This window comes from Apis mellifera, linkage group LG4 (assembly GCF_003254395.2).
Source record: "Apis mellifera strain DH4 linkage group LG4, Amel_HAv3.1, whole genome shotgun sequence".
Lineage (NCBI taxonomy): Eukaryota > Metazoa > Arthropoda > Insecta > Hymenoptera > Apidae > Apis > Apis mellifera.
In genome coordinates, this window is record NC_037641.1 from 12,485,573 (window position 1) to 12,507,769 (window position 22,197).

The window sequence follows — 22,197 nt, forward strand, 5'->3', positions numbered from 1 at the left end:
GTGTGACCGACTTTCCATCTGCTTCGAGGAGAAGAGCGAGAGAATAGAGAAATCCTGCGAGAGATAAAAAAGAGAGAGAGAGAGAGAGAGAAAAGAATAAAAGAGAAAAAAATAAAATAATAATTCGATCGAACCCCGAGTGCTGCTCCTCCATCCGGACTGTCGCTTCTTATTTGCTCTGGAAGAGTAATATTTCAAAAGAATAACGGTGGACGTTGTACGTGTGTGTGTGTGTGTCTTTCTCGAATAAAATGTAATCGAAAGATAGGAAATAGATGATACCACCGTATATTATATCGGCGAATAACTGTGCCCCCCCCCCCTCGATTCACGTTGGAAATTATACCGGAGCAACTTTCTAAATTATTGGCTGGTAAATTTATTACACCGATTTATTCCCCGCCACGGTTTATTTTCCCGCCGAACGATCCGCGGTTCCTCGATTAAATCTACGGATAAATCGGTTAATTATTATTCCAGAGGCGATCGATATGAAAGGGGGGGAAAATAAAGTGAAAAAAATATTGACAAATTAATATCCACGAATTAATATCTTTTTTATTTTATTTCGTGTCATTTCTTCATTTCATAGAATAAATAAAATAGAATAAATATGAGATTTATATACGAATATAATCTGAGATTTTAAGATGCCTAGTAAAAATGGAATTTTTTTTTTTTGTTACAGGCATGCGATTGTTTGGGCATTAGCAAGGAATGCGACTACTTTGGGCTGAAGTATCAGAACGCGAAGGGCGAGGAGCTCTGGTTGAATCTGAGGAATCCTATAGAGAGGCAAACGGGCGGCGGTGTGGCCCCGCTAAGATTCGCATTGAGGGTTAAGTTTTGGGTACCGCCTCACCTGTTGCTGCAAGAAGCTACCAGGTAAAAAAAAAAAAAAAAAAAAGGAAGAAAGAAAACGTTTCTTCCCCTCCTACGAAAGGAGAGAACCGTTCTCCGCGAATCGCGACCCTCGGATGGAAATCTTGAAGGAATTCGAAATTCGGGATTCGTGTTGTAAAGCAAGGTTATTTTATAAAGCAAGATACATACCCATCGACCCGGATAGCCACGTGACCTATATCCAATGAAAATGATTTTTGTGAAAAGAATTTCCCTCCTCGAGTCGCGAGGGAACGAGCGAGATTTGCGACCCCTCGTGCTCGATGGATTGCTGCCACTCGATCGATGGATCGGTGGCTCTGTTCTGTGAGACCGGTCAAGCACGTACGAAATTGCATCACCGAGCCCGAATTGGAAGATACCGATTGCAACGGATAATGCGATGAATATGGTATTCGAGTTATAACCGAAGATTGGGTATTGGCTCGACGAAACGAGGTAAACATCGAAAAGCGTGGACGGATCGAATCCACGCGCTTGTGTTATTACGTCGATGGTACGACGAAATTCGCGGTCGATTCGTGCCTACGTGTGCCTATGTGTATGTGTATGTGTATGTGCGTGTATATATACCGTGTGAATAGCTTCTGCTATTCAAGGTAAGCTAGGTCGTGATTAAACGTGGCCGAAGCGGGTCGCGGGTAATTAATCGGCGGGTGCGAAAACCCGGCCTGTTCTCTCGGTTATGGAAGATTTCGTCGAAATCGTAATTCCAGTTTAACTCCAGGTGTAACTCGAATCCACGAATTTGTAAAGATAAACGGAAGCAGTGCGGTCGACACGGCGGATTAATTCGAAACTCGGTGGTGTGGTAATGGTTATGATGGACTAAGGATAATCGCGCCACCTGACGGGAAACTATACTTTTCGTTCTCGTCACGTCTCTTTCCCTCTGCGTTCACGGTGGCTCGTGGCGTTGATCGAGTTAAATTTTTAAAAGAGAAAAGTTTTGAAACGAAGAAGAAGGAATAGTCGCTCGATTCTTTTCTTAAGTTCGCGTATTTCAACTGAGTGAGTGTTTCAGAATTTCGTTAAGGCGGGTTTCGATAAGATTTACTGCACTCATCGAAATGAACGAAAAGATATACATATATATACGAGAGTTTATTAATCCTATTACTCGTCGACGAGATATCTTTGCCAGACAGGATTCGTACGGTGCACTAGACGGTGCCTCGCCCGAGTTTGATAATCTTTGATTAGCCTAAATCGATTATAGCGTAGCGAGAAGTGGGTCAATTTTGAAAGTTGAAAAAGACGGACGCTTCAACGTTTCCCATTATACTTTCTCGTCGTCTCGGTAATCCGTGTCGAGGACAATTATAACCGACGAGGATTATACCGCGAAATTTTGTCGATCGGAGAATAACGAAATATTTCCTTCCCCCTCTCTCTCTCTTTCTCTTTCTCTTTCTCTCTCTCTCTTTACACGCGTGAAGAATTGTTTCGATCCTCGACGATTATATAATAAACGACCCGTCCTCGTACATGCAATTGGGCGCTCTCGCATAACCGAATCCCGGAAATATAAAATAAAGGCGGTGATAGCTGGAACAAAATGGAGGTGGGGGGGGGGGGAGGAGTTTAGATTTGGCGCTTGCTCGGGTTGTATAAATCAAACTTGTTACAATGCTATTGTCAGGAAATGTAGCGAGTTTTCCATGTACGTAGGTACGCGTGACAGCCTCGTGTTCTCCGATATTGAATATCGCAGAAACAATAGTTTCGTTTCAACCTCGTAAATCCGTTTCCACCACGGGATTTTCAACTTTTTACATCTTATTAACGCCGTATTGTGTTCGATGATAAAAATGTATTTAAAAAAAAAAAAGAAAAAAGAAAAAAAGTATACTTTCGTTGGAGTTAGTTTGTGTCATCTCGTAAAGAAGGTCGATTCCAATAGAAATTTTCATATCTTATTAACGTTTATCGTGCTCGTACGATGAATAAAAATAGTGTTGACGAAGTATATTTATTAGTTGTGTAGATGGTAGGAAGAATGTAAGAGAGATTGAAGTTAAAGTTCGTTTCAATTACAAGTTTCATTTCAGTAGAAATTTTCTTCTATCTTATTATTATTATATTATACTATAATAAAAATATATATTAACAAAATGTATTTACGTTATGATATAGTATTATACAGAAAGAAGTGAGAAAGTGGATAGATTCGTTAGAGTTTGTTCGTTTCAATCTTAAATCCATTTCAATAGAAATTTTCATATCTTAATTATCTAATATTTATTGTCCAGATAAAAATGAACAGATTTAGAGAGTTTGTTTCAAACACGAGTCCATTCCAGTAGAAATTTTCAATTTTTCATATCGTATTAATGCTTAATCTATCGCCTTTGTTCGATGATAAAAATATATTAATAAAAAGTATGGTTATGTTACAAACTAGTAAAGAAAGGATTCATTCCAGTAGAAATTTTTAATATTAATATTATATCAATCTTAAATCCATTTCAGTGGAAATTTTCAATTTTTCATATTCAACAATTTAATCTATTGCCTTTATTCGATGATAAAAATATATTAATAAAAAGTACATGAAATTATACGAAATAATAAAAAAAGGATACATTCCAATAAAAATTTTCATATCTTATTAAAATATACTATCTCCATTCGAGTAGTAAAAATATATTAACAAATTATACTTACTATATATATTATAAAACAGTAAATAAGGAATGGATGGAGGAAAAAAAAATTGAATAGAAATTGTAAACTTTCCATATCTTTAATTAACATCTATTGTCCTCATTCGATGATAAAAATTAATAAAAAAAGTGGCGAAGAAAGATAAATAGATTCGTTAAAACTCGTTCGTTGAAAATCACACGCAATCTCGTTTTCATTCCGCCTAGAAATTTTCATGTCTTATTATTAAAGGCGTCTATTCGTCCTCGTTCTATTAACGAACTACGTATTTACTTGCGCACCAAGTAGAAATAATAGAAAGAAGAACGTAGAGGACGAAAGGACGAATTTGTTTAGAGTAAGCGCGATATATAATGTTTCTTCTTCGAGTGCAATCCAACTTCGCACGGAACGAGGGGGCCGGCTGTTTCGTTGTTTTTCCTAAATGCTGCGAAATTGCGAAACGTCGTCCACGCGTGTCAACTAATTGAAATTTATAACATCGGAACAAGCGGACTCTCCGTAAATAGACGTAGTTGCGCGAAATTTCGTCACTTTTTCTTCGTTGATCGACAACAACAAAAATAGATAAATGGCACATCATCGAATCATTAATAATAAAAGGATATATTTTTTATATATTTTTTTTGAAAGCGAGAATTTTTAAATTATCATAAATTAAAACAAAAACGTAAAAAGTTGATGTGCAAAAATAACGTTGGGCTCGTTTATTTCGAGTTATTAGCAATTTAAATTCAAACATTGGATGAAACACGGGTATAAAGAGGAAACAATGGCGGTATCGACAAACAACGATCTCGTTCTCTTTCTTCGCAAATAATTTAATAAATATAATATATATAATATATATATAATAATAATAATATAATAATATATATAATAATATAATAATATATATAATAATAATATAATAATATATATAATAATAATATAATAATATATATAATAATAATATAATAGCATATATAATAATAATATAATAACATATATAATAATAATAATAATATAATAACATATATATAATAATAATAATATAATAATAATATAATAATATATATAATAATAATATAATAACATATATAATAATAATAATAATATAATAACATATATAATAATAATAATAATATAATAACATATATAATAATAATAATAATATAATAATATATATAATAATATATATAAATAGATATTTTCGTACATTTACAACATTTTCTTTCGTAAGAAAATGTCACAGGATCGAATCAGAATCATCATCAGAACTCGGAGATATGAGAAAACGTATTAACACACCCGGCACATAGTTCGATTTGGAGAAGTTTGACCGTAATAGTTACATTCGAATAATGGAATAAAGGGTCGTGGTGAATCTTGACTAAGGTTCTCTAAAGTAACACTGGTCTAAATTCTGGAGGAGTAACCTTAAGGGAGAGTAAGTTGGAAAGCCGAGTATGTGTAGTAGCCAGGTTGCACGAGAATTGGCTGGCATTTTCACGTTTCAGACGTTTCAATGGCTTGAAACTCGGTCAGAGATAACTTCGAGAAAGCTAGATTTTGCAAGTAAAATCTAAGCGCGTAATTAATCGCGAGCCTATCTCCTGTCATCTGATCGAAAATCGTTAGAAAATGAAAGCAGGGAACGGACGGTTGTTGTGCATAGGTAGAAACTTTGTGTTCCACTTTTGCCCCGGAAGGAGAAGTAATTTATTTAATTTATTCAATCGCGATAAATGGTTGTTAATGTTTTCCAGACACCGAGATAGACTCGTGGAAAAGATTTCGCGCGATGGTTGCAAAAGCTGTAAATCTGCCAACAATACTGGGGAAATGGAGTGGAATACCACTTGTAAAAGGGTATTGGTGCAAAGTTTGACGATAACTTAGCGCTTCGAACAATAGATATCGAAACGTGGGATATCCATTCACATCCATTTATGAAATTTAACAAAATACTTTTGACAAACGAATACAAATTTTTATCGCCTTATGACCGATATAAACTTGCCAAAACGCGCGAACTAATAGAACGTTTTTTATCGTTCTAACCACGTAATATTTTTGTTTTCTGTTTATCCGTTAAAAAATTCCATCCATTAAAAAAAATTATCGGAACGAAAGTTACGAGATTATATTTCGACGCGAAGCGCGAAAATTCACGTTAAGAACGATTACGAATCCATTAAACTTCTCTGTATATTTTTCAGGTATCCCCCCCCCCCTTCGGGGGAAGTTTTGATATTAAACTACTCGTTGCACGCTTCAGTTTGCTTCGAGTTCTCTAAATATTTTTAAATACCCAGAAGCTGTTTGCCATTCTCGAGAGTCAATGTCCGGGGGTTAAGCGGTTGGTTAGTTTATTCGCGTGTATCTCGTTTCTAAGTGTATAAAGTTTTTGCGCAGTTCAACTTTTAACAAACGACGTCTTAAGCGTTTCCTTCCTTTTTTGCCGTATTTCATTGTAAGAAATAGGAAAATGCGTCTTGACTGGCGAACTTGTAAAAAAAAAAGGCGGAAACCTTATCTCGTCTCGTTATCTTATTATTTGTTGATCCGTTTATTAGCACCAGAGATATAATGGCAAATAAAATTTAGTTCACGAATTAATAAATAATATATATATATGTAAAATATGAAATAACGTCTATAAAAAAAAAAAAGAATTTAAATTTCGATGTTTCTAATTATTTACAATCGATGAAACAATAACGAAAGAAAATTTATATCAAACGACTCGTCGTCTATCGAAGAAAAATACCGAGAAATTTGTCTGAAGTATAAAGTAAAAATTTACGCCTCGAGATGACGCTAAGAACCGATATTGAAGGTCGATAAGAGAAGTGTAAGCGAGACATCTTTAGTTGTAAATTGAAAACAAAAACTTTTACGATTATGATTCTTTATCATGATTCGATTTTCTTCTCGATTATTGTATTAATATAATATTCGTGAAAAATGAATAACGGAGAAATAATTGCAATAAAAATTATAAATAAAAGGACGAAATAAAAGATAACGGAATATGGTAAGAATTGGACTAAGAATTTGGCGAATTTCACGTTGAAATTAAACCGTTTTTCGAATTGAATGATTCGGAATCATTATCAATAATAAATCGAGTTCCACGATTGATCGTTATAACCACATCCGAGAATTAAATTCAAGTAATATTATTTTCTCCACTCTCTCGCATAATATCCCGAAATATCGATCGGCTGAGTACGTAAAATAACTTTCGAATAACCTCTAAACGATGTTAACTTTTCATTTTAAAAAATGTTATTTTTCACGTGACTTTCAAATGACCCAAAAATAACCTTCTGAATAATACGATCTTAATTTTAATATGTATAGTATAATTGAATAGAATAATTTCAATATTGTTCCAAGTTCTAAAGAAAAAGGTATCAAAAGAGATAATAATGCTATAAACAGATGTTCAATTGTTCGTACAAGACAATTGCCTCCTAGACGAAAATACGAGTATATTATTCTCCAACACAATTTCGTCAACGGTTGAATTTTCTAATAATTAATTCGTCGAGATAAAAGAGATAATAATTCTACTAACAGATGTTCAATTGTTCGTACAAGACGATTGTCGCCTAGACGAAAATACGAGCATATTCTCTAATATTTCGTCAACGGTTGAATTTTCTAATAATTAATTCGTCGAAAATTTATTTATCGATGATCAATATGAAAATAGTCGATATATTTACGGGTATCGAAATCCAAACTGTTAGAGGATTCACGTATCGTTGAACGGCAAATTATTCTCGATATATGTAAATTTATACTTTAAACGGTCGCATAATCTCGCGATATTTGACTCGGCCAATTAAATCGGGAACTTAACCTTAAATTCATTTCACTAATTTACAAGAATAGATTGTTTGAATTCGATTTGACAAATGATCCCTTCCCGTTCTATGTTCGATTTAAACCGATAACTCGATCTCGATAACGAATGTCGGCCGATTGTTGTATCTCGACTCGGTCGATACGCGTGCCATACGTCACGTGGAACTTTTCGAATAACGGCAAACTTCACAGGATAGCGATGCTTCAAAATCGAGACTATATAGTGCGCTATACGTCTGTACTATATTATACGCGTATATCTTTATACACTTCCTTCCACGAGGGAGTACATTTTGCCGGGTAATTCGATCGTGTTTAGTCGTTCGTTCGCAATCGAGGTAACTTCATTGGCAAACGCGAGGAACATTCGTATCGAAGTTTACCCTTCAACCGTGCGGTTCGAATTTGGCTAAATTCATCGAAACTCTGTGTCAATTTCGATCAACCGTTAAATTCGAAGGAAACGTTGCGAACCGCATCGATCCATTTCTCTCATGTTCCATTCATCCATCCATTTGTTGTCGTATCGCGGAAACGAATTCGATAACAAATTAATTCGAAATACGTTTATTTATTTATTGCTCTCTATCGATCTCAACCGCTCGATCGCATTTGTTTGATTCCAGGCATCAATTCTACTTGCACTCTCGCCTCGAGCTCCTCGAAGGTAGGCTAAAAGTGGCGGATTGGAGTTCGGTGGTGCGTCTGGTTGCTTGGATAGCGCAAGCCGATATCGGTGATTACGATCCATTGTCGCCACCGAACGCCCTCTACTCGCAATGCTGTCAAATTCAACCGGCGGAGCGATGCGAATCGAAGCCGTTGGATCTTATTCACCGGATAGTACAACAACACAAAGAAATGAAGGTTAGGTTCGCCTTCCTTCGATCGTCCCCTTTCTTTTCCAACTTTTATACACGATTACAAAAATATAAATATAAGATAAACTTGTTCATTTTTCCTTCCTTCTTAAGGGAATGAAACCTTCCACGGCGGAATATTGGTTGTTAAAAGAGGTATCCAATTTGGATACGTTCGGCCAGGAGATGTTTCACAACACGAAATTTGGATACAACGGAGTGTCGATGATCGGAGTCGGGCCGCATGGTATCACGGTTTATCGTAATCGCGACGAAGAAACTCAAAAGTACGTACGAATAAGATATACAATAAAAAGATAAAAAAACTGTTCTTGATTCTTGATCGGTGGAAGAGAAATTGGGCGAGTCGAATAAACGTTGGGAATTATTCGAATCGTATTCTCGACAAATACCGCCACCCAAGAAATCGCTGTTATCTGCTCTTTTATTTGCTCTCGGTGTTCGGTTATCGGACATTTTGCAACGTCTTTTCTTTTATTTATTTATTTTTTTTTTTCGCAGCATACCGTACACGGCGATACAGAGTGCAACGTCCCAACGTCGAATGTTCCATCTGGTTTATCTTTCCCTCGATGGCGAGGAGACATCGTTAAATTTCAAATTAGATTCGAGCCAATCCGCCAGCGGTTTGTATCGTGCCATCACCGAGAAGCACGCGTTCTACAGTTGCGAGACAGTGAGGAGCGCGGTTACCGCCCAATTTATACGCGATTTGAAGGTTAGGACGATGTTATATTGTTATTTACCTCTAAAAGGAATCGATTTAATCGCTTGTTCCTCCTCGCAGGGCACCATAATCTCGATATTCAACGAGGACTCGACGTTGGGTAAGAAGTACGTGTTCGATATCCGTAGAACGTGCAGAGAGGTGTACGACAACGCTCGACGAGCTTTGTACTGCGAAGCCGCGACCGTTACTTTGCCGGAGGAGAAGGAAATTTTGGAGAAGCACGATTGCGGCGATTGCGAGGAACCCAAATGCAAGGTATCGACGAGGGAGGGAGTGGGGGAAAAGGAAGGGGAATAATTTTTTCTAATATATATCGATTTGCAGGAATCTCGAGAATGCCTGGCAAAATTATTGGACGCTATGCTGTGCCGCATATGCATGGATCGCAGCTTCGACACAGCCTTGTTCCCGTGCGGGCACGCGGTCGCGTGTTTGGATTGCGCCAGACGGTGCGAACGTTGTCCCCTTTGTCGAGCCGATATCGACCATTGTAGGACGATATATCTTCCGATCGAGTTGACGCACGTCGATAAGCACAATCCAAAATTGCTCTCGGAATCGATCGAGCCTAGTTACAGTACTTCTTCAGCGGAGGAGATACAAAAGAGAATTTTGGCGAGTGAAAGCTCGATGGTGAACAGTAATGATATTTGAGAACGTTGCGATACCAAATTCGACGCGTTTCAAAAGTTGTTCTCTAAAATTTTGAAACGTCAGGTTGCGAAAACGTTGCATTGAGTTTTGTCACATTTTCCGCATATTATTTTCTCTACCTCTTTTGCTATATCTTACGTATCTGTAATTATTTTTGTTGTCTGTCTTTTAAATTCGTTACTCTTCTTTTAAATCTACCGTGAAACCGAGAAAATTATCTTTCTCTTCACGTGTGTTGGAAACATCAAACAAATCCAATCTATTTTGAGTTCCTGTTATCTGTACTGTTTTGAAAAAAAAGGAAAAAAAATCATTTTCCGGAGATCGTGAAATATTAAGCGTTTCCGCAGCAATGAAAGAATCATTCGATCCTTCTTGTTCTATCTATAACGAAAATTTTTTGTTTCCTTCTCTTTGCTTTTTTAATACGTCGTAAAAATTTAAATTAATTCGTTAAAAACTGTGATGAAGAAACGCGAGTTCGTTGATAATGTTCATGAAATTGCGATAGGATTCCATTTATTTTTGAACATATTTAGGATAACGCTATAAGTAAAATTCAAATTAAAAAAAAATGAGATTTAAACGATAGAATTTTTCACATTGAAGTGAGTGAATTGGCAGGAATTCACAAATAAAAATAAATGGAATCCTATTATATTATCGTTTAGACATTTATCCGACTATTTATAACAATATTAAAATGTTAATAATAATGTTATTGATATATTCTTAATTGAATAACAACGATTATCGATACTATTTTTTAATTGTGCGACCGAAAAGTGCTATTAGCGGCATTGATCTTTGAGAATCAATGCCGCTGTTATTTTCAAGGAAAAGTAGTATACAATTCATTTCATTGAAGAAGAAGAAAAATTTAAATTGCACCGTGCATAGATTTCTTTTTTAACGACAATCGGACCAACGACTTTTTTCTCCTTTTAATTAACAGTTGTTTACGATACTTCTTGATACTTTTGTTCCTCTTAGATATAATGTATATTCTTTTTTTCTTGTATGTTTCAACTTTCACTTAACGTCGGGGGCATTGGGGTGAAGATTTTTTTTATTAAAACCAGTGACCCTAACGTGACTGTATTTTTAATATAGTGTACGTTATTCATTATGCATATACAGAATCGTTTACAAAACGATTGCTATAATATTTCTTTTTGTAGAGGATGTTTCATTTAAAAGGAACTCGAATCTCAAATCGTTTCATCGTTATCCTTTATTCCATAGTGCGATGAAGTTTTGTTTATTGAAACATTGAAGAATTATCCAAGTAAAAGAAAAATTAATATTTTTACAATTATGTTCTCACTAATGTATTTGTAATGTGTACTACTTGATACTTGAATGAACCAACTACAACGGATAACGGATTACTAGAAATTGTTCCTTTTCTGAAGCATCTTGTACAAGAAGGAAAACTTGTTACGGTAATATCTGTTTATATGTACATAAGAAATGAGATAACCCACGGTAGGGTCAAGCGACTAAAGGTCACGAGCTCACCAAATGTCAAATCTGATTTATCAAACTCAGTGCAAATCATGTTTTAAGTAAGAGAATCGTAATTAAAGAAATACGTATATATGTATTTATATATACATTTACATATATATATATATATACATATATATACATATTAATCCATGTATTTTACATGCAAAAAGATAATTAACATGTTATCGATGATAGTTCGTTTCCAAAGGAGTATGTGAAAAAAGGCTGTTTCCGTATCGAAAGAAAAAAGAATGAAAATATTATTGTATTATTTATATTATCTTTTGACAAGATAATTCATTCTTCTTTCTCATCCTCAACCTTTTTATCGTTACCATCATCGAAAACTCGGCGTATCAAGGATGCTTAACTAACATTTATAAATAGCATTTCATGAGTTTTGGATGTATGTTGAAATGGAGAATACTAAGGAGAATGAAAGACAAAGAAATTATTATAGTCATTCATCAATGCAAAACAGATCTAGTTTATAATTATTTATAAGAAAAAAGATAATAGCATAAGGTAACGTGTAGTCGTAACGTAATCTCCTTTTTTCTTGACATTTTAGCGCTTTATACCTCTAATCTATATTTCATTTAATTTCTTTAGTATTTTTGTATATCGTTGTTAAGAAAATTGGTGATTACGCTGCTTCTCTAAGTCAAATATCGATTCAAAGAATTCTATAAAAATGTAATAGGTTAAACTGAAAAACATCAAGATTAAATTCAAATAAATTGCAATATTAAATTCAAAACTGAGATAGCATACATGGTGCAATATTGTATGATGTATTTTTCACATCATAGGCAGAAATAAAAATACTTTTTTTTTTTTTTTTCAAAATTTTCTAAATCATTTCCAAATCAATACTATTGACAATTAATTGTCAATAGTAGGCTTTTACGCATTAAAACATAGTTCCGAAAGCAAGCTTGTGAAAAAGAATTTTATAAATACAATAAATATAACTGATAATCTATGGTCTTCAGCATAAAAACGATTTGTACCACCGCTATACGTTTATTCGATATTTGTAAGTTTAATAATAATTCTAAGGATAGCACCGTTATAATAACAAAAACAAATATTTGTGATTAACTCTCTGTATAAATGCGAAAAATTTAAGAATCAAGTAGTTGTTAGATCTGGATAATAGGAATGAAAGATATATCGAAGAGAATGAATTTCTAAGAATTATCATTTGCAAAGAGTATTTTTAAAGTATTTCCAATTATTTTTAGTATTATATCAGGATTCCACTTTAAACAGTGGTGTACACATATGAGAGATCAATACACTCTATAAAAACTAATTTTTAGCATTATAAAGATACAATGTCCCAACCTGTTGATTAAATACTATAAAATATCAATCGTTGTATGCCTATTTATTCGTATTTACTCCTGTATGCCTGTTTTCCCAATTTTCAAAAAATGCAAATGAAAATATTACTTATTCATCACTACATCGAAATTACTTTGATAGTATCAATATGTAAGTAAATATAACATATGATAAGTACAATATATTAGCTATTAAGTTGATTACTTATCCAATATTTTTATTATTATTTTTAGCGAATTATGTTAAATGGAAAGTTCAATGTACATATCGTATTGCTGGCAAGATTAAATTGATCTTTTACTTCCTTATTTTTTATTTTGATAATTATGTTGATATAATTGATAGTTTTAATCTTACGACGTAAATAAATCAAAAGTTTGAAATTAAAACTTTTTAGAACTAAAGATGAAAATCTACAATGTTGTGAATATTATATAATTAAAAGAATATATAAGTATATTTATTATTTGTTGGTTATTTTATTAGTAATTTAATTTTTTAATTATTCAAATTTATGTTTATATTTTCAAATACTTTAATCAATTTGGGCAATTTATAGAATTCTATAATATTTTAATGACATTTAAGAAATCGTTTGTATCGTAAATTTAAATTTGTATTAATTTATATTTTAAAATTTTTTATATAATAGTTATGAAAAAAAGAAAATAAAACAAACAACAAATAGTAGATGCTAGTGATAAAAATTAACATGTAGTTTAATGAAAAAATTTTAAATTTGGCGCCAAATTATACCGAGCGGCAGTTGAATTAGAAGTTGTTATATCTGCGCATGCGTTTTAGATTATGATTGGTTGACGCAGCGGCATTGTCATATGACGAAGCTGCGTGGCATCATGGGAAGCAGATCGCAATTTTGCAATATGGCGGTGAATTGAGCCAAAGTCGCGGTGCTGTGCCATCAGAAAATGTATTTTTCATAGTCGCGCAACGTCTTTTATTATACTCTTTATGTATGCGACAGTGTAATACGGATTCGGGTCGCGTTAGACGATACACTGTGCATGTAAATATGAGTGTAACGAAGCACAACGTTATTTCGAAGGTGACACCCCGCAACTCGGTGTGGTGCTCGACCACGTATGGCAGAGACTAGAATCCGAGATAAGGAAGCTCTGCTTCGCCTAAGTAATATACGTATCGCAAATCAAAATTACCACCAAAAAGTAGCGATGTGGTGGTTACCCATCCCGAACTGTGAAAACGTGAGTGTTCTATATAAAACATAAAGTGTGCATACGAAAGTGCCTGTGGGTGCGTATTTCGGTAGCGAGGAGAGTGTACGGATGCCTTGTCTACGATCCCTTTCCAATATCCCTTTTCTATATTTCTACCCATGATTTTACTACAAATATTCTTGTAGTTTCTTTATAAATTATTTTAATTTTAAATTGTAATATTAAACTAAATTTCAATCACGAAAACTTTAATGTACAAATCGGTTCTATTGAGTATGCCACCATTGCATTAAATATTTTTGATCAGTACGTTATTTCCATCCTTTTTGCAAAAAAAATAGAAAAGTATTCTACAAAATTAAGAAACGGTTCTTTATTTTTTACCAGTAACTGTATTCTCATCATTGAAAAATGCATAATCCGATCGATTTGTTCGATAATGCTTACCTTTGAGCTTTGCTCATGTTTCATCTTTACCTGTGCTCAAATTATATTCCACACGAAATCGTTATGACTACGTCAAATGAAACGGTTTTTCGCCAATTTTTCTGCTATTACCGATATCCGAAAAACTGTTTTATGGTCGGTGTCGGTAAACGTCGATGTAGCAACGCTCCAAAAATACCACATGTTACGGTATTCTAAAAGCATCGCGCGTTGCAATGCTTCACTAACGATAAGAGTGTACTACGGGTAACAATACGTTGTATTTATTATTCGAAGTAATTTGATTTTACAAAAATATTATTTCGATAATATAATTTAATTTATTGATAGGTTAAAAAATATATCATCGCGGTATTTCATAATATTTTTCAATCCGTTCCATTTCAATTATTTTTGTTTATCTATAATATTTTAAATATCCGTGATGGGTACGGTTGGAACAAGAGATTGTAAGACTTACGAAAAAAATTAATTTAAATTTAAATCGGATATAATCGCGAAATGAATAATTTTTTTTTTAAAATAAAAAAATTATATTTTTAATTTATCGATCTGTCAAGCTATTAATAAATATTAAGTAATAAAAGTAAATTTATTTCCACACTTTTTACAATTACATTTTTTTCCTGCACGAGTAAAGAATGAGGTTAGATGTATCAAATAAACTCATTAGCATACAATAAAGTTCTTCAAACATTTTAAAATATATACTTTGCATCCTTTCATAATCCTTATCCACCATATTTCATATGAGGCATCAATTGTGTATACGTATATGAATCATTGCTATTACATTTTTACATGTATAATTGTACAATGCCAATAAGACTTATGACTAATTGATTATTTTTCAATTTTTCAGATATTTGCAAAATTCAAACATTTTATCAACCGTTGTAACTTGTGATCGTATATGTGTGCCAAACAAAAATACATAAAAGGGCATTGAAAAAATCCAATGGTTTCCTGACATAATGGAAAGTAAATTATATGTGAAAAATGAGCCGGGACTGGACGGGCAATCACTTACAAGTCAACAACCGAACCCATCTTCAGAGGATACTAGTGGAGCAAGGGTTTGTTTTGTTTGTGGTACGATAGGCCACGGAGAACAGTATTGGCTTAGAGTAAAGCCAAGTCCAGGCGGTGCACCAAATGAACCTTACTTTCCATTTCTTGAATCCCATGAACCACCTGCTGGCTATCGTGGGGAAGGAGCTAGAAGTGGAACGGTTAAGGCATGCAGTCTTTGTTATGCCTTGCTGTTGCAACAGTGGGAGAGTTATGAGCAAGATGCTAGACCCCATAGTCAACGAATTTATTGGTTGAAGCGATGCGATGGCGGTCCTTTTACGGGGGCAGAGATGGCCCTTCAGGGAGAATATGCGGCTCAAGTTCTGGGATTGACCAATGACCAAACCCCGCAGCTCAGACCGGAAAATCGACCGATTGGAATCTCTCCGCGACTTCCGCTGAATTCACCATCGCCCAGAGTGGAACAAACGAGACCACCATCGAATTCCATTGAGCTGCCAAGGCCGCATTCTAACACGGCTGAAACGCACAGACATTTGGAACAAGCAAGGCTTACAATGGAATCTCCCCATCAAAGACTGCAATCGCCGCATCAAAGGTTACAAAGTCCTCGACAGCCTGTGGAAGATACAAGAATATCAAACGAGGCGGCGTTAGATTTGAGACACGCACCGAGGAGTTCACCTGCGCCACAACCAACTTTACCACCACAACCTCAACGTAAGTTCATTCAGATGAAATGGAAAGAAAACTGTCCAATATTCCAAATCGTCTTCTAAATTTCACCCCTTTTATATCAAATAATAAACTATATTTCAAAATTAAATAATTCAACTAGTAATTATACTTCTTCCAATTAATCTATTATATTAAATAATTAAATTGATTCTAAATTTTGTATTGAAAATAAAACAATAATAATAAGTAGGATTATTTGTAAAAATTATCTGCAATTTATAACGCATTATATATAAAATATGTAATAATTATTTATAGCCATTTATAGCGGTGGATCAACGTCGAGTACCGGCACAGATATTTTAGATCTTTCGATGCCAGACAAAAATTCAGTTACGGAAGTTTGTTATGTGTGCGGAGACGAATTCAAAAGAGGGTCACTTAGTCATATTGCAGCAAAACCACTGCCAATCCCACCACATCCTTCTGCTAGTCCCCCGCCATTTTTTCCTTCGCTAATGCTTCATCCAAGACCAAGCAGAAGTCGGCCAATGGATAGCGCCGGTCGTGTCCAAGTATGCTTATTTTCCTTATTGATCTTACTTAAAACATTTTCCTAAAATATTATTTTTTTTTTAATAATTCCCGTATCTAAAATTTGTTCGATTTTTCAGGCTTGTTCAGCATGTCAAAATCACCTTCTGCTACAGTGGAAGGCGTACACCCGGCAAGGAGTCCCGCACGGTGATCGAAATTACACGCTTCGTAAACGACAAGCACCTGCTATGGATACAACTACTTTTATTTGTTACACTTGTGCGCTTGAGTACCCTTCGTCCAGTATTAGACTTCTTTATTGCTGTCCTAATCCCGAGAAGGAGGCGTACTACCCTTTTATTTATTCTCTGAGACCTCCACCAGGAGCTAGTCCTATTAGTCCTCAGGGAATGGTGCAAGTTTGCTCCATTTGTTACAAAGCTATACCACAAAAACAGCAAGTATTTGGTGGAGAAAATCACGAGGCTCAACCGTCTGGGCAGAACGTAGATTTTCGTCAACAAGGCCCCTCCCCAAGACCCGCAGTGGCAAAATCACCAGCTAATTCTGCTGGTAGTGATATTCGTTTCAAACCGTACGATTTGAACAAATCTAGCGTTGCCACGAATAAGCAACGCAGCGCAACCATAAAAGGATCCACTCCAGGACAACGAAACTCTCCTAACAACGGTCCTGCCGAGAATGGAACGGTTGCCCTTGGCCAAAATTATAGGTGCTATATTTGTGAGAGATTGTATCCTCGCTCTCACATGGAATGGTACGATTTTCATTTTTTTTTTCTTACTCTTTGCTATATACATTCATGTTTGTTGCGCATTAATTATCTTCTTTTCTTTTTCTTTTTCTTTTTTTTTTTTTTTACCGGAAGGTTATCCACAAGTCCAGAAGGAATGAATTCACATGCTATGCATTTTCCTTGTTTACGTGGAATGGCACGTACATCAGAAAATGCTTGTATGGATAGTCACGGCAGAGTGTTAGCTTGTAGTCATTGTGTGAATCATCTTGCCCAACAGTGGGAAAGCATGGATGCTGAACGAGTTCCTTTAGAACATCGCAGGTCAGTTGCTACATGAACAATGATTTTGATCAAATTTTTTACACCATTCATTTTATACGAATGAGGAAAGACTGTATTGTTTCTCATTTTCTTTCTTTTTTTTTTTATCATCTCTTCTTAGGTATGATATTCCTAGTCCACATCCAAATGGCGATGTGAATCGATCAATCGCCACCCCACCGAGTTCTAATTCAGATCGAACGTTTGGTAGTAACCCAGGCACATCGAGCAGTTCTATATATTGTTTCTTATGTGGCTTGCATAGTGATTTGACTCTCGCAAGAGTTTTGTATGGTCGCCCTCAGGGCCGTAATGCACCGTTTTTCCCCGAATTACTACGCCATCAGTCTCCGCCAAACGCTGAACAACTTAGGGAAGATGGTTCTGCGTTAGTATGCACATTCTGTTACCATTCTTTGTTGGCGCAATGGCGCCGATACGAATCTCTTCCCAGTGGTCAACAAGTAAATGCTGCAGAGAGGCAATATAATACACATGATTATTGTTGTTACGTTTGTGGTATCACAACGTACAGAAAGCGAGTCAGAGCACTGCTCGTAAAGGATTTCCCCTTCTTGAGGTATCACAGACAGCCTGAAAAGAGCCTTTTATTGGAAAACGGTGATTTCGCTGTGGTCTGTTTGGATTGTTACGAGACATTGCGCACTCAAAGCCTTGAATACGAGCGATGGGGCTTGCCCGTTGAAAAACGCGAATATAATTGGATAGTGCAACCACCGCCACCAGAGGATAGCCCTGATGCAGCTGTCGCGAGATTGCCATCTGGAGAAAGGTCCGAGAAGGTGGTAAGTCATTTTTCAATAATTTATGAATTGTAAATTGTGATAGAATTTATTAATGTATATTAATTATTATTTTTTTTTTTTCGTAGGTTCCATCGACTTTAACGGTTAAACCTGCACGAAAAAACTGTTCCCCGAAGGCACCGGATAAAAAAGTACCGACAAAGGTTCCAGAAAAAGAACAAGGTAAGTGGAAAATGTTTTGAAACGAATAAAAATATAAATTTTCCGTTTTATTTTAATTTAATGTGTACATTCAAGATACTTATTTACGGAATCTTCTTTCTTTCATTTATCAATCTACGTATGTATACCTGTACATGTATAAAATAATCATGCATACAAGTGTTTTAGATAACGTGTTATGTGGTCAAACATTTGCCAGACCCGCTTAGGTTATCGGTTTATATTTGAACATTATCTCATTCATAAACGTTTACTTTTTTCAAGTTATCTAAGTCGAGTACGTTAGGTCTTGTGTGTGCGTATGTTCTTTTTTTTTTCTTTTTTTTTTTCATTTTTCTAATTATTCTTATTATTGTCAAATTGTAGTTTTTGTTGACCAATATTGCTTCACTGAATAATAATATATAATATATATACATATACATATATATATATATTTGTGAATGTTATCAAGATCGATATAATAATTTATACATTCCGGATATCATAAAAAGAAGAAAGACGGAATATATAAAAATTTCCTAATGTTTTTCTGATAAATAGATTCGAATAGATTTCTAAAACGTTTTTAAACGTTCACGGTGCGCATATTTTCTCAAGAATTCTCTTGTTGATGTTAATCCATAACATTTCTGTTTTCTTTTCTCTTTATCGTTCTGACTTACCAAACATGTATGCGCTCTCGTATCAAAAGGTAAGTTTCTCCGAGTTTGCGCGGTGATCGTGTAACGCATTGCGCATGCTTGAAGTCGTAAACTTATATTTGAGGCGAACCTCGAAACGATTTCTATTTTCAAAGCTACGATAATCATCTAAAATAATCTTTTTATACATATATATACATATATATTATTTTTTATTAAGTTACAATTGCTCCGACAAATGCGATAATTATAATTTAAACTGCGCATTTAAGTCCCGGAGAATAAAAAAGAATACGTGTAATTTGTACAATTGTACATATAATTTGCATAATTATCGCAAACAAGGTAATTACCGAAATTATTTGCTTCGAAGTTACTGATAAAAATACGATGATAAAAAAAAGTTGCAATTTTGAAGGGATTCGAAGGGAATTACAAAATTACATTTAAAAACAAATCACCGAGAGATCGAAAGGTCGATTAAGCTCGGCCGTTCTGGCTTAGAGGAGGTTAGAAGATGGTTGGAAATGTTCGAGGGACTTAACGCGGTGGTTTGGTAGACGTGGGGTAGTAGTGTGCTCGTGAAAGGGAGTAAGTGGAGGAGTACGAAAGCAGGGTATACGATGGAGATATAGGAGGAGGGATTGAAAGAGAAAGAGCAAACGCCTGCAGCGTGACACCGCATTGCGCCCACTTGCCAACCCGCCCAACACCTAAATTCGAATTAGGAAACCAGCCTTGTCGTTTCTCGTCAACACTGGCTCCCCCTGTTCTGGTAAAACGTACAAGCAAGCCATCGTCTACTTACGTTATCTATATATAGAAACGATAGAACGAGCGAGCGAGCGAGAGAGAGAGAGAGAGACAGAGAGAGAGAGAGTGGAGAAAGAAAGGAAGCACAAAGACAAAAAGGGGATACGTTGGTGTGTATGCGAATGAGCATAGCTTATATACACGTGTATGCACGTGCACTGTACAGTGTACGTGTATAGTCAAGTTCTATCCTTTACGACCCTCTTTTGCTCTCTTGCTAGGAAAGCAATCAGAGGGAGAGAGGTGAAGAGCTCGTTTTCCTCTTCCTTTGGGAATCGATATCAACGTTATCGACTGCTTTTCTCGCTCCTTGTCGCTCGAAGTTTCATCGGGGTATGCTCACGTATTCTCGGTAGGCGTGCAGCCAAAAGGCTCGATTTTGGCGCACATTCTCTGTTACGGTGATCGGTGCCAAGTCTCGGTTTAAACGGTCTCGCTTTCCTTATTTTCAAACAACATATACATTTTTTTTCTTTTTTTATTATAATTGCATGTTTTCGATATTTTTTTTTTTTTTTTTTAGAGAGAGAGAGAGAGATGAAAATTATTGAAGGGAGATCGTTTTCGACTCTTGAAGTTTCTATACGCGTAGATACGTTTCACAAAGTCGCTTTAATCTGATAGATGATATTTACATTTTGATAGGTCACGGGTTAATGCCACGCGGCTATATATCCGTGCATCTACACGCGCCCTCTTAACGCATTGCATGTGGTCCCTCTGTCGGCCCGTGTTAATAATTAACCATTTCGACTAGCGTGGGAGTAGCTTTGCCTACCTCTCGCGGCCACCTCGTTTTATACCGAGTAATATTCTACTTACTCTCTCTCTCTCTCTCTCTCTCTCTCTCTCTCTCTCTCTCTCTCTCTCTCTCTCTCTCTCTCTCTCTCTCTCTCTCTCTCTCTCTCTCTCTCTCTCTTGCTTACCGATGCAAGCTAACTGTAAAATTCGCATTTTTAATTCGATCATTTTTTAAATTTTCTTTTTTTAAATTTTAAAATATTGCAATTTTTCAAAAAAAATATCGGAAATCTCGCGTTTACAATTAATTGGAAATTTTTAACGAAATATCGATTTTTTTCTAATATTAACAATACGAAAAGTAATCGAGCGCAATCAAACACCGGATTACCGGTTAATCACGTTTCAAGAGAGGCAATATAAATGCAAAGATGCGTCAAGTTCGTTCAAGGTGAAAACCTTGATAAAAATAGTAGAGCTTATTAGCCCGTGGGGAGTTAGCAGTGTCTTTGTGAAGGTGAAAGAGGGAAGGAGAAAGGGGAAATGGGAAAGGGAACAGGAACCGTAACGCAGCCGGGAATGGTAGTGGTGGATTGAAGCGAGGGCGAGCATGACCAACCGCGTTTGTATATCCGGAGATTCGCAGCGGGATACGGACGAAAGATGGAGCGAGAGGGGGGATGGCTGCGAGAGGAGGACAGGCGAGAGAAGAGGGTTGGTTACGGCGTGGGTAGAGGTGGAAGAGGATAGCGTGTCATGAGGGAAGAAGTACGGGAGGGGAGGGGGGAAGTTCTCTGTCGCCGGCACGCATTGATTTTGCTCGACAGACAGCCGCCTGTTGGGTTCTCTGACTCAGGGATCTAACTTTGCTGTCGCTCGCATACCATCTTTCTCGCTAGACTTTTTTTTTTTTTTTTTTTTTCTCCTTACTATGAAGTGTTTACTTGTTTTATCTATCGTATTTTATTCCTTCGTCTCAAGTGATAATTAATATAAAATTTTTATTCCGTACGTAGAAAATTTATCTTCTCATTTTATTAAATTGATACTTGTTGCTGTCGTATAAGCGCGGTTTTAAATGAATTCGCTATTGATTCGATTTGTAATTATTCGATTTGAAAAAATAAGCTTAATTAAATGGACTATTAATAAATCGAAACTGATATTATTAATAGTCGTTTCTTCGTATACATATATTATCTATTTCTCTCAATCAGTCCCTCCACCGTTCCCTGTTTCGTTCCGCGTCGCGAGAAGGGAGGATTAATTACACATCGAATGCGAAATGTCGTTCGATGTGGGAACGAGCACAAGGGACATATTGCATGTCATGGAATCCTATAATGTAACGCGAAGTTAATTACTTATCGAAATGTCGTCTTACGTATGATATAATATTTCATCGATCTTTAAATATTTTGGATTAAATATTTAATTTTTGTCGATCTGTTACGAAGTTATTTGATGAAATATTAAAA

The 22,197-nt window shown here is 35.5% G+C and overlaps 2 protein-coding genes across 4 annotated transcripts in view; both read left to right on the plus strand.

Moving 5' to 3' along the window:
- Nucleotides 1-12,583, plus strand: part of LOC412897 (E3 ubiquitin-protein ligase MYLIP) — a 57,091-nt gene extending 44,508 nt beyond the window's left edge. For both annotated transcript variants that reach the window (XM_026440437.1, XM_016911884.2), the window contains exons 2-7: nt 689-885; nt 8,055-8,295; nt 8,403-8,575; nt 8,811-9,027; nt 9,097-9,294; nt 9,364-12,583. In XM_026440437.1, coding sequence (XP_026296222.1) covers nt 689-885; nt 8,055-8,295; nt 8,403-8,575; nt 8,811-9,027; nt 9,097-9,294; nt 9,364-9,693 — 1,356 coding nt within the window. In that variant the 3' untranslated portion in view covers nt 9,694-12,583. The remainder of the gene's footprint in view (nt 1-688; nt 886-8,054; nt 8,296-8,402; nt 8,576-8,810; nt 9,028-9,096; nt 9,295-9,363) is intronic.
- An 839-nt stretch (nt 12,584-13,422) lies between these two features.
- Nucleotides 13,423-22,197, plus strand: part of LOC409658 — a 52,713-nt gene continuing 43,938 nt past the window's right edge. The window contains exons 1-7 of one of the 2 annotated variants that reach the window (XM_016911798.2): nt 13,423-13,781; nt 15,064-15,956; nt 16,233-16,489; nt 16,589-17,229; nt 17,341-17,532; nt 17,654-18,338; nt 18,425-18,521. In XM_016911798.2, coding sequence (XP_016767287.2) covers nt 15,176-15,956; nt 16,233-16,489; nt 16,589-17,229; nt 17,341-17,532; nt 17,654-18,338; nt 18,425-18,521 — 2,653 coding nt within the window. In that variant the 5' untranslated portion in view covers nt 13,423-13,781; nt 15,064-15,175. The remainder of the gene's footprint in view (nt 13,782-15,063; nt 15,957-16,232; nt 16,490-16,588; nt 17,230-17,340; nt 17,533-17,653; nt 18,339-18,424; nt 18,522-22,197) is intronic. The other variant, XM_393156.7, reaches the window with a different exon arrangement.